The 13,909-nt window shown below is 45.5% G+C and overlaps 1 protein-coding gene across 1 annotated transcript in view; it reads left to right on the top strand.

Annotated features, from left to right (window-relative positions):
• Nucleotides 1–4,048: 4,048 nt before the first annotated feature.
• Kiaa1211l (KIAA1211 like) overlaps nt 4,049–13,909 on the top strand; it is a gene marked incomplete at its 5' end in the record, with an annotated part of 29,329 nt that continues 19,468 nt past the window's right edge. The window contains 3 exon segments of the mRNA XM_008845910.2: nt 4,049–4,184; nt 4,554–4,715; nt 10,217–10,429. Of these exon segments, the coding sequence (XP_008844132.2) occupies nt 4,049–4,184; nt 4,554–4,715; nt 10,217–10,429 (511 nt within the window).

The raw sequence follows: 13,909 nt of genomic DNA, 5'->3' as shown, positions 1-13,909 counted from the left end.
CACACACACACACACACACACAGTTGTTTTAAGTGCATAGTCACTGTGTGGTCCTATGCACCATCATGTAAATGGGGGAAATGAAACCTTGGAGCCTGCCCAATATTTTCCAACAGAAAATGGCAGGATGCATTTAGGGCCCTGATTTAACTGAGAACTTGTGAGGAACAGGAATACAGGCCTAGAAACATACATTTCTCTAAACTTGAATGTTAACTGTCTGAATAAGAATGCTTTCTCTAGGCAGAGGTGGGACAGGTGGAGCGAAACAGGCTTGCTGTTGTTCAGTCTTAACCAATTCATCCCAAACCATCATTCAGACACAGGATGGAAATTCAGGGGGTAGGGAGGTCTCATGAAGAAACCTGTTATTTCATCAAAATCCAGCTATGGATATGTTCCAGTTACTCTTGCAGTTATTTCTGGGACTGAAAAGAAGAGAAGCCAGATTTTGTTTTCTTTTAAACACTGACCCTCTCATTCCAGGATAAAACCCTTGGGATTGGGAAGTGCCACGGCCAAGACAGGGTAGGGAGCCACCTTATCTGTCTTTAGAGGCATAGAAATTACACTGGCCACTTGGTGGCACCAGATGACCAAAGATGAAAACTCAGAGATCTATCCCCGCCCGCCCCAGGGTTAACTAGGAGTAGGCTGGGTGCATAGGTACTTGTGAGGTGGTAGGAAGACACTGTACACAATCTATGTAATCTCTGACAACCTCTTGGGGCTCTTTGCCTACAGAAGACCCTGTATTCTGTATCTGCTCTCTCTACACTTTAACTTGTACATATATTTTTTCCCCTCTGTGTAAGCTCATGTTGGTCTAAGTGTGGTGAGATTTAGCTTCAAAGGGATGCTGGGTGTTTCCAGCCCCTGGTGTATTAGAAGGCCTGTACTTTCTGGCCATCATGCCTTTGGTGATGCTGAACTGACTCTGCATCCTGGGGTGTCAGTGTGATCCCTCCACCAATGTTCACCTGATGTTCTTAATATTTGATGACCCATTGCCTCATTGCAAAATGGTGACTTTTCTAATTGCATCATTCATTTTACACTATACTAGCTAAAGTTCTTCTATGAAGAACTTTACTTTTTCAACTTCACAACTGCCTGAAATACAATCTGCAGGAAAGGCAGGACAACTCTTGGCTCCTTGGCTCCTTCTTTTGAGCCAGTGCCAGAAAAGTTCCTGATACCGTCATACCTCCCAATAGTAAACAATAAGGTTTTTTCTTCTTTTTTTTAAATAAAAGATTGCTATAAACACACTGGTTACTTTGAAGTTGATTGATTGAGACAGGGTCTCATGTAACTCAGGCTCACTGTGTAGCCAAGGATGACCCTGGACTTTTGATCTTCTCTCCCTCCATCTTCAGAGTGCTGGGATGCTAGGTGTATGCCACCATATCCAGTTTTCTATGGTAGATTGAACCCAGGGCTTTGTGCATGCCAGACAAGTATTCTCCCAACTGAGCTTCAAACATAGTTATTTTGAATATGTTTTATTTGATTTCACCCATAAGAGTCTTTATTTTTTGTTTCATCTTGGGCTATCAAGAATCTCTCCAGATTAGCTCCTTGGCTCACTGGACAGGAGCCCCTCCATCTCTGAAAACTTCCTTGCCTTCTTGCACAGTGAGAATTCCCAAGTTTCTGTTGCATGTTTCCCAGCTCAGATTTGAGATCTGCCCCTTTTTCCCAGGCCCTGCTTCCTTCCTTTTAATGTGAAACAGCTTCAGAGATGACAGTTTGGCTGCAGTGGAGTGGTCATGACTACTAGTTGGCTATTATCGCTTCTAGACCACTTCTGGATGTGACTAGAAAATGTGTTTTATTTTTAAGAGAATATGGAACGACTCATTCACTGATACTTTCAACTTAAGGAAAGACAAAATTTTTATTCCTCTTCTTTTTCACACTGTTTTCCGTTCGGCTGAAAAATTTGACTTTTAATGATCTTAACAAATTTCCTTACTGCTTTCCTCCTCCTCTTTCCGCGTTTCCCACGGGTTACATACTCTAAACTTTGTTCTATTCATTTTTTCTTTTAAAATCAAGATTACCACCAAAAAAATTAAAAAACCTCCTAAGTACAATTCGATATATTTCTTTTGGTTGTTATTCTCAAACTGTATCACAGATATAGAGTCTAAAGTTATCTGGATGTATAGTTAAGTCATTTACAATTATTCCTTTCTTTGTATAATTATGTAAACAGCCTGATAAGACGTTTTGAGTTTCATTTTGTTTTGTTTTTGTGGTTGTTGAGATGATCATTTTCTTGAGATGGGGGTCTCACTAGGTAGTCCAGGCTAGCCTCAAACTCATAGTGAACCTCCTGCCTCTGCCTCCCCAGTACTAGGTTACAAGCATATGCCATCATGCCTGGCTTAAAATTAGGCTTTTTTTTTTTTCTAGTTGTAGAGATTGTTTTACTTCCCCTTTTTTGTGTAAAAAAGTTACATAGTTCCAAAGACAAAGTTGTAAATGTCAGTGCCTTTGACCCTGTTTCCCCATCTAGTTCTTTCCTTCCCCCTTGAGTTAACCATTCCCATGTATTTTCCACTTACCATCTTATTTTAAAAAATATAAGCAGGCACACATATATGCTCCCATATGTTCCATCTCCTCTTGTCAAACACAGATGACATACCATAGACACTACTCTATCCTATTGGTTCTGCTTGCACTTAGTGTCATCTGGCAAGCCTTGGCCAGTGTAGACTCCTCACCCCTCAGTCACCTGCCCAATCCTCCATCAGATGGTGCCCTGTAGCTCATTCAATTCAACACCTGCAGAAGGACACATGGATTGTTTGCCATCATGTTGATAGTGCTATAATGAATGACTTTGTGTATGTTGCCTTTTCAGTGTGTCTTTTCAGAGGTCTCTTTCTGCTACCTGGACTCCTGGTTACACCTGGAGTGGAATGTACTTGACCAGCAGTTATGGTTTCCAGGGGGTAGCCCAAGCTGTTGACTGTGGAAAGAAAATCCAGATGTTTGTATGACCTTCGTGTTAAGAGCTGTTGTTGGTGTGTGTGCCCTGGATTGATTCCTTTTGAGTGCTTGGGGGAACATGCCCTTCTAGAAGCCATGGACTCCCACTTGCAAGTTTGCTACTGTAGGATTGATCTGGTGGTCTAGCTCAGTGGAAGAGCATGTGACTGGCATGCACACAAAAAGCAGTATTAGTAACTCACACTTTGATCTCCAGTGGAACAAGGCCACACCTCAGAGTCCCCTGTGCCCCATTGAAGACAGGATGCCCAAGGAGGACAGGGTGGGGCTGGTGTGCACAAGATGTCCCTGTGGAGTCAGAGGCGGCTTTCCTTCCTTCACCATTGGTCTCGGTCATCTCCTTCCACCTATTATTCAAGCTGTTAGGAAAATCTGACAACTAATTCCCACATCCTCTGAGAGCATTTTATGAGTGTCCTGTGGGTTCAGTTCCAAATCAGATCCTAGGGCTCATAGCTGGCCATCCATGCTCCAAGTCATAAGCACAAAGGTAGCTTGTGCCTATTCCAGGTCATAAAAATAGGGTGCGTCCCTGCAGATTTGTAGTTCTTGTTTCAAATGAACTATAGATGTGCGGACCATCTTAGGAAGGTGCTGTTGTTAGGCCAGAACTTCAGCTGCTATGCAAACAAACAGCCTCTAGCTTAGGTGGGGCAGCACCTTACCCACAGTCCACAGCCTTGCCCTCCCAGAACCTCCAAGACAGATCTGTACAGAACCAGCCCTTCCTCTCTACAGGTTTGCTGTCTTGGACCTCACACCTCATTAAACTTTGGTTTTTCCACTATTCAAAAGATTCTCTTCAGCCTTCAGACCTCTTAGGAAAATGCCCTTCTGGAGAGCGCTCCAACTAGTGGCCTGTGGTATTTGACAGTGATGGGGTCAAACAAGCAACTTCAAACTAAGTGTGGTGGAGGATGCATGGTAGGACATGCCACTAATGCACCCCCTTTCTCACTCTGAGTCCCTAGGGTCATTGAGAGATGGAGGTGGGCAGAAGCTCACAGTGGCTCTTTTGTCCTAGGGAGTCCAGGGGCACACTGGGCAGCCGGGCCCTCTCACACGACAGTATTTTCTTTCCTGAATCGGGACAGGACCCTGCTCGACCCGTGCGAGTGTTTTCTCAAGAAAATGTGTGTGACCGGATTAAGGCTTTGCAGGTAAGCCTTTGCTTGGCAATATTGCTTAACATATCTGTCTGTCAGATGTTCATCCAGAAGTTCTGAGTGACTTCAGCTTGGTGGTTTGATATATTTAAAAGTAGATTCACAGACTCTTCGCAGTCTTCCCAAGACATGCAAGTTAGTTTTACACCTGGACACTGACTCACTGTAAATGACTGCCTAATGAACTTAAATAAGGGGGACCGCAGTGAGGAAGCTGGTGACAGCCACTCATTGAGGTCAGTGCTCTGTACCACGCAAGGGCACTGAAGATATTTCCTGAATGAATGAATCAAAACAGGAAGATTTTGTTGTTAGGTTCCGCCGATGAACTACTAAGGGCAGATGTTCCCTATTCCAATCTAGATGAAAATCCAGTGTAATGTGAAAATGGGGCCACCACCTCCGGGGGGCCTTCCTATCAAGCGGGCAGAGGACACCGGCATGAGCTCTGAAGACGATGGGCTACCCCGGAGCCCCCCAGAGATGTCTCTGATGCACGACGTAGGTCCCAGCACAACCATCAAGGCAAGTGCAGTCTATGCCAGTGAATGTTTCCATTCACACCCACCAGTAAGCATAGCTGGATCTCTGCCCCCACCATAAACTCCCCAAGATTTCCATGAATGAGAGAAACTGTGCACTGTGTGCCTGCTCCCGTCACTTGAAGCCATAGCTAGCTCTTAGGCTATATTTATTTTCATTCTTAGAGAAGAAATTCAGGTCTGATTAGGAGATGTGGTTTGGGTGACATTTTGTGTGGTTGTGTGGTTGGTCTGATACCATCAGGCTCCAAGCCTTGTCTTTCCTGTCTGAGCAGATGCCCAGATCCAGAATCCCACTGAAAAGAAGGAACTTGAAGGGACCTTTTTGTCTCCTCTGTTGCCATGACATTGGCCAGAGTATGAAGTGAACAGCAAACACTTAATCAGCTTCACACCCAAGTCATGACCATAAGAACCTTTGATTTAGGCAAGTAGTTTGAAGCCTGTTTCTGGGAAACAGAGAAGCCCAGAAAGTTTGACCAGCAGAGTTTGACCTCACTGGAGGAAGTGATCTGAAATCCTGCCTTCCCATAGATTCCAAGTGGCCTGAGCACTGAGTTCTTTCTCGTGCATGGACATTTATGCATGCCCATGATAATATTTTTGGTGTAATACCCATAAAGTATATTGATACATAAATGATAAAACAGGCAGACATTTTCTCCACATTAATAAGCCTTGTTGTGGGTAGATGGAGCTGGAATTATCTAAGTTAAGTGATACTTGAAAAACAAATCAGGAACAGAGTTTAAGTTTGATAGCCATGCACCACACCTGCCTTGGACATCCTTGGATCCCATTTACCCCTGGCCTGGCTGAGGATTAGGGAGGGGAAAGCAGGTCTGCTCATAGTGAAGTTGTAGAATTGGAACTTCTGTGTTGCTCTGAATTATATTTGGTAACCACTCAACTTGGGTACAAGAAGTTCTGCTAATTATTTTGTATAGGTTTGGGCTCTCAGATATTCCTGATGGAAAGTCAGGACTATGAAATGGCCAAGTTTAAGTCAGCTACAGGTTGGAGGGTCCCATGGAGCTGGCTAGAGAATCACTGTCCAGAATTTGGCTTTAGAGTGAGCATGCCCCTACACACAGCAAGAGTGGACTATGCACACCTGCTCTCCGGCCTCAAGAAGGACTAAATGGGGCTGGAGAGATGGCTCAGTCATTAAAAGCACTGGCTACTGTTGCAAAGAATCTGGGTTCAGTTCTAGCACCTGCATGGTGACTAACAACTGTCCACAACTCCAGTTATAGAAGACCTGACACCCTCTTCTGGCCTCTGCAGGCATTGCATGACCTGGGTACTCTTACATCCATGCAGGTAAAACACTCATATACATAATTTTTTTTTAAAAAAAAAAAAGGGGGCTAAAAATACTGGGCATAGTGGAATGCGCCTTTAATCCCAGCCCTTGAGCAACAGAGGCAGGTGGATCTCTGTGAGATTGAGGCCAGCCTGGTACACATAAGTAACTTCCAGGCAGGCTGGGACAAAACGACTAAAGGGTAAGATAAGGATAGTCTGTCCTGTTGCCAGGCTATGGAGTTAAAAACTGCACCTGTTAGCACCTTAAACTACTCCCACGAACAGTTTCATTGTCCCTTTTCCAGAAGCAGATGTAACTGAGTAGGTCTCAGGCCATGTGGTGGAGGCAGCTGTTAGAAGCTGCCTCCTGACTCAGTTGACTGAGTCCTACCTCCTCCATCTAAGGAGTCTCTGATTCTTGAAGCATCCTAGTTCTCTGCAGTAGACTGAATAGGCAGAAGAGAGAAACATTCTTTCTAGCTTCATTCATTAAAGAGGGAGCTCAACTCCAAACCTGCTCTGAACTGCAATGCAAAAATTCTGACTAGCCAAGTGGGGGGGTCACTCATGTTGGGCCAGTGCTGACTTAGTCTTTTATTCCTGTGGTTATTGCTCTATCCTTTTTTTTTTAAGTTCTGAGGTTCTCTGAGTTATTAATATGTACATCCTACTAGCATCATAGGAAACCAAAATTTGGGCCTTTAGGATATTTAAAAGTTAGATAAACTTTTCCATAAGATCCATTATTCCATTTTGTGCACAGAGAGCTTTTGGGCAGTTGGCTGACTTAGAGGAAGGACAATTGTGCTCTCTAAGAATGTATTTTTGTAACACAGGGTATTTGGCATAGTGGTGCCTTTAATCCCAAGAGGATGCAGTTGCTTAATTTTATCCTGTTTGACACCTACCCCAGGCTCACATGCTTGATAGAAACTTAAGATTGTTATTTTTTTAGTAGAAAATAGTTGAAGCTAGCTAAGGAAATAGTTTGTGACAGAATAAGTTTTTCAGGAAATAGGTGAACTACTTTTGAAATTGATTGCTACATGAGTCAATAACTGATAAAACTTCACTTGGTGACTGTGGTTAAGATCAGATGTCTAGGGCTGGGGTGTAGCTCAGTGGTATAGTGCTTGCCTAACATGTACAAGGCTGTCCTAGGTTCAATCCTTAGTACTTAAAAAAATTATATACCTAGGCTAGGCATGGTGGTGCACGCTTTTAATCCCAGCACTCAGGAGGCAGAGGCAGGTGGATCTCTGTGAGTTCAAGGCCAGCCTGGTCTACATAGTGAGTTCCAGGCCACCTGGGACTACAGGGAACCCTGTCTCAAAAAAATGAAAGAAAATTATATAACTGGCCATATTTTAGGTTTTCTGCTATTGAAATATTATACAGGTTTGTTATCTCTTGGAATCTGGGTTCTCAGAGGGCTTGGGGAAGACTGAGAGACGTCACATACATTGGTGTCTCCCCTTCCCAGCAGTGCTGGCACTTTCCTCTTCACCTGTTGCCTGCCATGACCCTACTAACCCTGTCCCCTGTCTGGTGGCCATTCCCTTTCTCACTGCCCTCAGCCTATATCTCAGTGACCAAGCCCCCCCCCCCCGCCCCACCCTTTGGGGACAAACATTGGAAAACGGGTATCACCCAAGGTCATCCTGAAAGAAATTAAAGCCATTTCCTCAGGGCCCTTTTAGCCACATTTCTTACAACAAAAAGGCTACATATTAAATCGCCGTCTTCCAGAATCATCTAGAAGCATAGACTTCAGAACATTTGAGTGACTGGACACATGTAAAGCAGGTGTAGATGTTCTCTGGATGCCGCCAGCCCATCCACAAAAGATGTAAGCCAGCTTTCCTGCCCCATCCTTTCCCCAGAAGTCCGGCCTTTCTGTGTAATGACTAGTCAGAGGTAGAATTCAGTCCTGGCTGTCAAGACGTTGGTCTCTCCAGGCCCCAAGGACCTGCAGAACAGCAGTGGAGATAGGAGTGAGCTCTGAGGCCAGAGGAGATCAACTGTGACATCAGTGTTGGACTCGCTCACTGAGAGGTCAGGGAAGTTAAGCTCCTTGTTACCACCTGCCAAGGGACCAGAGTGGACCAGAGTGGGCCAGAGTCCAACACCGTCCATGCAGGCAGTACAAATGAAGGAAACCCATGTGGAAGAGGGACAGGGGCTACTTAACCTTTTGAGCTTTTGAAGTATTGGGTTAAAGACAGTTGCTGAAGGCCCCTGGTGTCACAGGTGATGCAATCTCTCATGGGTAGAGTCACCGCATTTGCAAAACAACTCATCTTGTCTGTCCCAGGCACTGAGAAAAAAAAGAAGCTGTTTTAGCACTGGTGAGATGGCTCAGCAGGTAAAGCACTTGCTATGCAAGCCTGACAATCTGGGTTCCACCCATAGAACCCATGTAAAAGGTAGTGGAGGAGAACTGACTTCCAAAAGTTGTTCTCTGATCTCCACAAGTGTGCCTGTGCACTCGTGCCCACACACACACGGAATAATACATAAAAATAATTTTAAAATTTGACTCGAGTTTCTATACATGACTCCTTTAGGCAAGGACAAAATTAAAGATTCTGTGTGATTTTGAAATATGTACATCCTGTTTGTGGCTCTTGAGGAGATTATCTTGGGACGGTAGCATTTGCTGATCTCAAGCACTTCCTAAGCCACCAGCTGCGCTCACAGAAGCCAAAGCTGCAGGTCCAGGTGTAATGAGGGCTGGGGGTCCTGAGCTTTATACAGTTGTAGCCAGGACTGGGGGTCCTGAACTTTGTACAGGTATAGCCAGGACTAGGGGTCCTGAGCTTTGTACAGGTGTAGCCAGGACTGGGGGTCCTGAGCTTTATTTAAATCATTTTCTTGCTTTATCTCCATAACTACCTGAGTAGTTGAGAGAAATCAGAATAGATCACATCTACTTCCTAACATTTCTCCCTCATTTTTTGAAGTGTCTCTACTCAGTGAGTGCAAATAAACATTATGTTTTGAATAATAAATATTAGGGACCTTTATGTGAACAGGAAAAATAAGTTGTCTGAACTCATTCCTTTGCAGGGCAGTCCCTATATCTGAGCCTCTCTCCCAATAATGCCACCCAGTTTAGTGAATGCCACTGTTTACCTGCTCTGTGTGGGAGCCCTGGGGTTATTAAAACTAAACCATACAAGATTTGTCCACGGCACTGGGACCTTGCAGTTGGGGGAGGGGGCAGCACTGGCACCTGTGGACTGCCGCTTTCTTGAAGAGATTGTTGTCATGAAGCCTTACTAAATCACTGTGTGGTAAATGAAATTATGTGCTTGGATTAAAATGTAAATTCAACACTAATATTTGTATAGTGCTCTGGTAGAAATATCATTTGTTTGTTTGCTTGCTTGTTTACATTGAGACCACACTCCATCAAGGGGCTCACTAGTTAGCCAGACAGGTATCTTAGGGTGTTCTCATTCCTCCACATGGCTGCCAGAGGCCTCTCCTCCCTGGAAGGCATTTGCTCTGCGACTGTCAGCTCCTCCCTACTGAGGTGAAAACTAACATGTCTGTAATTCACCAGATGGTAGCTTAAAGCCAGAATTCCACGAGGCTGTAGAGACCCTTTAGAATGAACAAAGAAAGCATCAGATAGAGTTCTGAGGGGAGGCCTTGGTGCCTCCTGTGCCCTGGCCCATGAAATCTCACTGTGGACCATGCTTTCTGCTTCCAGAAAGAAATGGGTGCCTCTGTCCTGGGAAACATTGGGTTAGTCTGTTTCACTGGTGGAAGTAGCTATGGAGAGGGGAGGGCCATCTTCCTGTGGAGCCCAGTCAGAGCCAGGCTAGAGGCTGAGACAGGCCAGCTTGAGCCTGATCTACTTAGCAAATTCCAGGTCAGCTAGGGATACAGGGAGACCTTGGAGCTGGGCGGGCGGTGGGGGGGGGGTGTTGAGGAGAGGAGAAAGGGATCACATGCCTTGGGTTTGGCCAAACACTTTGAACTTCTAGTCATTTACTCTAAAGGAATATGCTAGAATGTTCCCTGTCAAGAACCAATTGAAGATAATCTCCCCAGGTCCAGTCCAACAATAGTACAAGAAGCACAGGGAGAGGAGAGTTGGTGGGTGTGCTGTTCCCATCTCTTCTCACAAAATTAACATTTGGTATGCTTGTTCCTTGTCTCATGAAGATCTCTTTAGTATCCTCATCTCGATCACAGTCTCCTGACCACACAAGCGATGTTACCATCTCCTCTCGGTCCTTGGATGGCAACCTGGCACCTGTGGCTGACTTCAGCCACCCTCCGGAATTCTCCTCCTGCCTGGACAACTCTGCAGCTAAGCACAAGCTCTTGGTTAAACCACGAAGGCAGCGGTCAACTACAATGAGGCGACTGTCTTCGGTAACTTGCCTTCCTTCTCTGTATAGGGGTGGGATGGGCAGGTGTGTGACAGTCACTGCCCCCTTGCTTCCCACACTGCTTAGCCACATGGATAAGATCACACTGCAGAAGCTTCAGTTGCTCAAATTTGTAGTATAAATCTGGTGTCTCTTCCTTGCGTAAACACTTGGCTCACACATTCATTTTTGCATGCATTTGTTCATCCTGTAAACATAAGATTCCACTATGTCCTATGCCAGGCCTGACACCCTCTGGCACCAGTCTCTTATCCTGATGGAACTTAGATGGAACTCACTGGAGAAGGTGAGGGGCAGGGTATGGGGCCAGCCTGGCCACAGAGAATGTAAGCACTAAGACAGATAACATCTTCCCTATGCTTCCCTAAAGACATTATTACCTGTTGTTGAGGATTTCAGGGCAAGCTAGGGGCTTCAGCTGGAGTGAGTTTTCTCTTTGGCATGTGAGATGTGCTTTATAAACTTTGGCCAAAGGGGTTTGGCTTTACTGGAAATACTGCCAGAGGAAGATTCGGTTGGTTACCTTCAGACTGATGTGTCACTTAGGAGCCAAGACACTTGTGTCCATTCTGTGTGTCCAATGGATTGATAGAGTTGCGTGCTGTGTGGACTTAGTGGTAGCCAGGAACCCCAAACCTGCCAGAGTTCCTGTGGAATGGAGCCATAAGACCAGGGCCAGGCCCCTTCTGCGTACAAATCTCTGCCTGGCTCCTGCTAAGTGTCTTTTGCTCTGGCAGGGGGCATGTGTAACCAGCCCCAGCCTCGCCCTACAGCATTTGATGATTCATACTCCAAATAGAAAGTAGTGTCCCAGGGGCTGGAGAGATGGCTCAGCAGTTAAGAACACTGGTTGTTCTTGAAGAAGGCCCGGGTTTGAATCCCAGCACCCACGCAGCAGCTAACGACTGTCCGTAACTCCAGTTCCAGGAGATCTGACAGCCTCTTCTGTCCTCCGTGGGCATTGCACGACATGGGTGCACTTACCTACATTCAGGCAATATATGCTTACACATAAAATAAAAATAGTAAAATAAATTATTCTAAAAAAAGAAAGTAGTGTCCCTTCTCACTCCCTCTCCCCCACCCCACCTCCACCCCTAGCATGGCTACAGCCCTCTGTCTTTAGTTTTGAACTTGACTTCATTCTTGAATATCATTTTGTAGAATAACAACCCAAAAAAAAACCTGATGTCAGTCAGTCTCCATGTTCATTCTTTAGTTTAAACTCCAATGGCTCATCTCCCTTTTCCCCTTCCCTGCTTGGTAGAGAGTAGACATGACTAAAGTTCCCAGCAATATCTACATTCCCCCAGTGGTGACTACTGTTGCTCCATTCACTTTGGGGCCTATGTTGGAGGCATCTGTCCATCAGTACCCACAGCCCCTTCGCCCTTGGTGTTGAGGACCCTCTTCCCACAAGGTCCTTCCTTATGTCCTGTTTCCTTTCTGAGATGAAGATACTTCTCAATGCCGTCTTCCTTCTCCATGGGTGCAAAGGGCCATGAGCTGCCCCTTCAGCTGCCTTCTAACTACAGGGTACTGCCATGAAGGCCTGCCAATTCTTTGGGTTCCATTAGACAGCAAGGTCCTACTTTCCCCCTTTCTTCTGATCCCCTATAGCTTCTGGGCTCAGGCCGGCCCTCCCTTCCTCCCTCTCTCTCTCATCCTCAGAGCATTCATAGCCGTCCATTCCTATCCATGCTCCTGCTATTCTTGCCTAGCCAGGCAGTCTCAGCTGTGTCACCAGAGTGTAAACTCTGCACCATGACACTGAGGTGCTGAATCTTTTTCAGGCTCAAAAATAAACCAAAATAAAAAAAAAAAAACAGAGTAATAGTGAGGGGATGACTCAGTGGCTAAAGTTCTTGTCCGTATGAGTGTGAGGAAGATCCCCAAAACTCATGTCAATGCTGTGTAGGCATGGTATCTACCCAGTAATTCTAGTCTCAGAAAGGTGGAGATGGGAGCCTCAGAGCAAGCTAGTAAACTAGCCGTATCAGAGAATCCTGGGTTTGATTGAGACAGCCTGCCTCAGTGAATGAGGTAGAAGAGCAATCAGGGATGATTCCAGACACCAACCCTGGGCCTCCACATGCATGTACACCCACCCTTGTGTGCCTCCACACATACAAACATGCATATACACACATGTACACCATACACATAAAAATGGAAAAAATAATCAAACAAAGAAAAAGTAAAAAAGGGTTCTTATACAAAATCCTGTCTTACACAGTGAAACCTTGGCTATCCAAGCTTTATTACAAACTTGAAGCACATTTGGGTGTATGAAGCCCGTCTGCCCCCACCACAGCAGAGATTGGGAAAGATAACTGTTGGTTATGATGTCAGCATTTTACTCTCCTGCACAGAGCCACACTCTATGGTTCAAGACACAGTGGAATCATAATGCCCATAAAGGTTTATGTTCAAGAGCTCACTACACCAGTTGGTTCTTAGCCCAGGCCAGACAGTGCCAGGAATAGTGAATACTGTCAAATCCATTTTAACAGGAGCAGTACAACTGCTGAGGTCTGGTGGCTGATGAGCTGCCAAATGCACGACCCAGAGCTCAGACAGAGACTGACATCTCCTCTCTGCCCCTGGTGTTGCTCATAGGTTGGTGGTGATTGCACACTGAACGATGGGTTTTCGTTCCAGCAAAGTAATATGGATGCACTGCTGGCCACAAATGCATCTACATCTTGGTACAGCAGGTTCCCTCATTTCTGCTTCCAGGATGCCAAAACCACTGTGACACCCCCGAGGATGAGAGGATAGGGAGGCTGTGGAGATGGAATGGGCATGGTATACCCTGGCAGTGAGAGACCTTGCCCCCCTCCCTGTTGCTGCTGACCAGAGAGTCTGGGCCAGACAGAAGCAGCTTTTCTCTCCTCAGCACTCCATTCAGCATCTGAGCCTCTGGAGGGCACACTGCATGCCAGCCTTTGTCCTGCCTTGTCCCCTCACAGTTACCTCCTATATAGTGGGCAGATGGGAGGTGTCATGGCAAGATCTGCTCCCCAACTTTATGCTGAGTTGGCCTGGGTCCTGTGACTGATGGTTTCAAATTATGACCAACATCCTTAAGAGCCCTCAACATCAACAGTTTCCTCTAATAGCAAAAGGCCAGTGACATGGTCATCAAGAACCTGCAGCTTTGGAAAATTCTTATATAGATTTCTTTGTATAATTTCTTTTGAAATACAATAGAAGATTAAGCATTTTTGGCAAAAAAAAAAAAAAGATTAGCTTAGGGGTCACAAACACCCCAGTGATCTCTTACCCAGCAAGTGCCAGCTGGAAAGGCTAAAATGCTGAGGATGTAGTCCAAGGAGAGATCACTTGCCTAGCCTGCACAAGGCCCTGGATTTGATCCCCAGCATCACAAAAATAAAGATACCACAGCAGCAACAAGAACAAAATCTAACATGCCCAAGTGTCACATTTTCCTGCTTTAGAA

The sequence above is a fragment of the Nannospalax galili genome, unplaced genomic scaffold (assembly GCF_000622305.1).
Source record: "Nannospalax galili isolate Female #2095 unplaced genomic scaffold, S.galili_v1.0 scaffold182, whole genome shotgun sequence".
Lineage (NCBI taxonomy): Eukaryota > Metazoa > Chordata > Mammalia > Rodentia > Spalacidae > Nannospalax > Nannospalax galili.
Note: the sequence above shows the minus strand (reverse complement) of the source record. Positions and strands in the feature narration are given on the sequence as shown.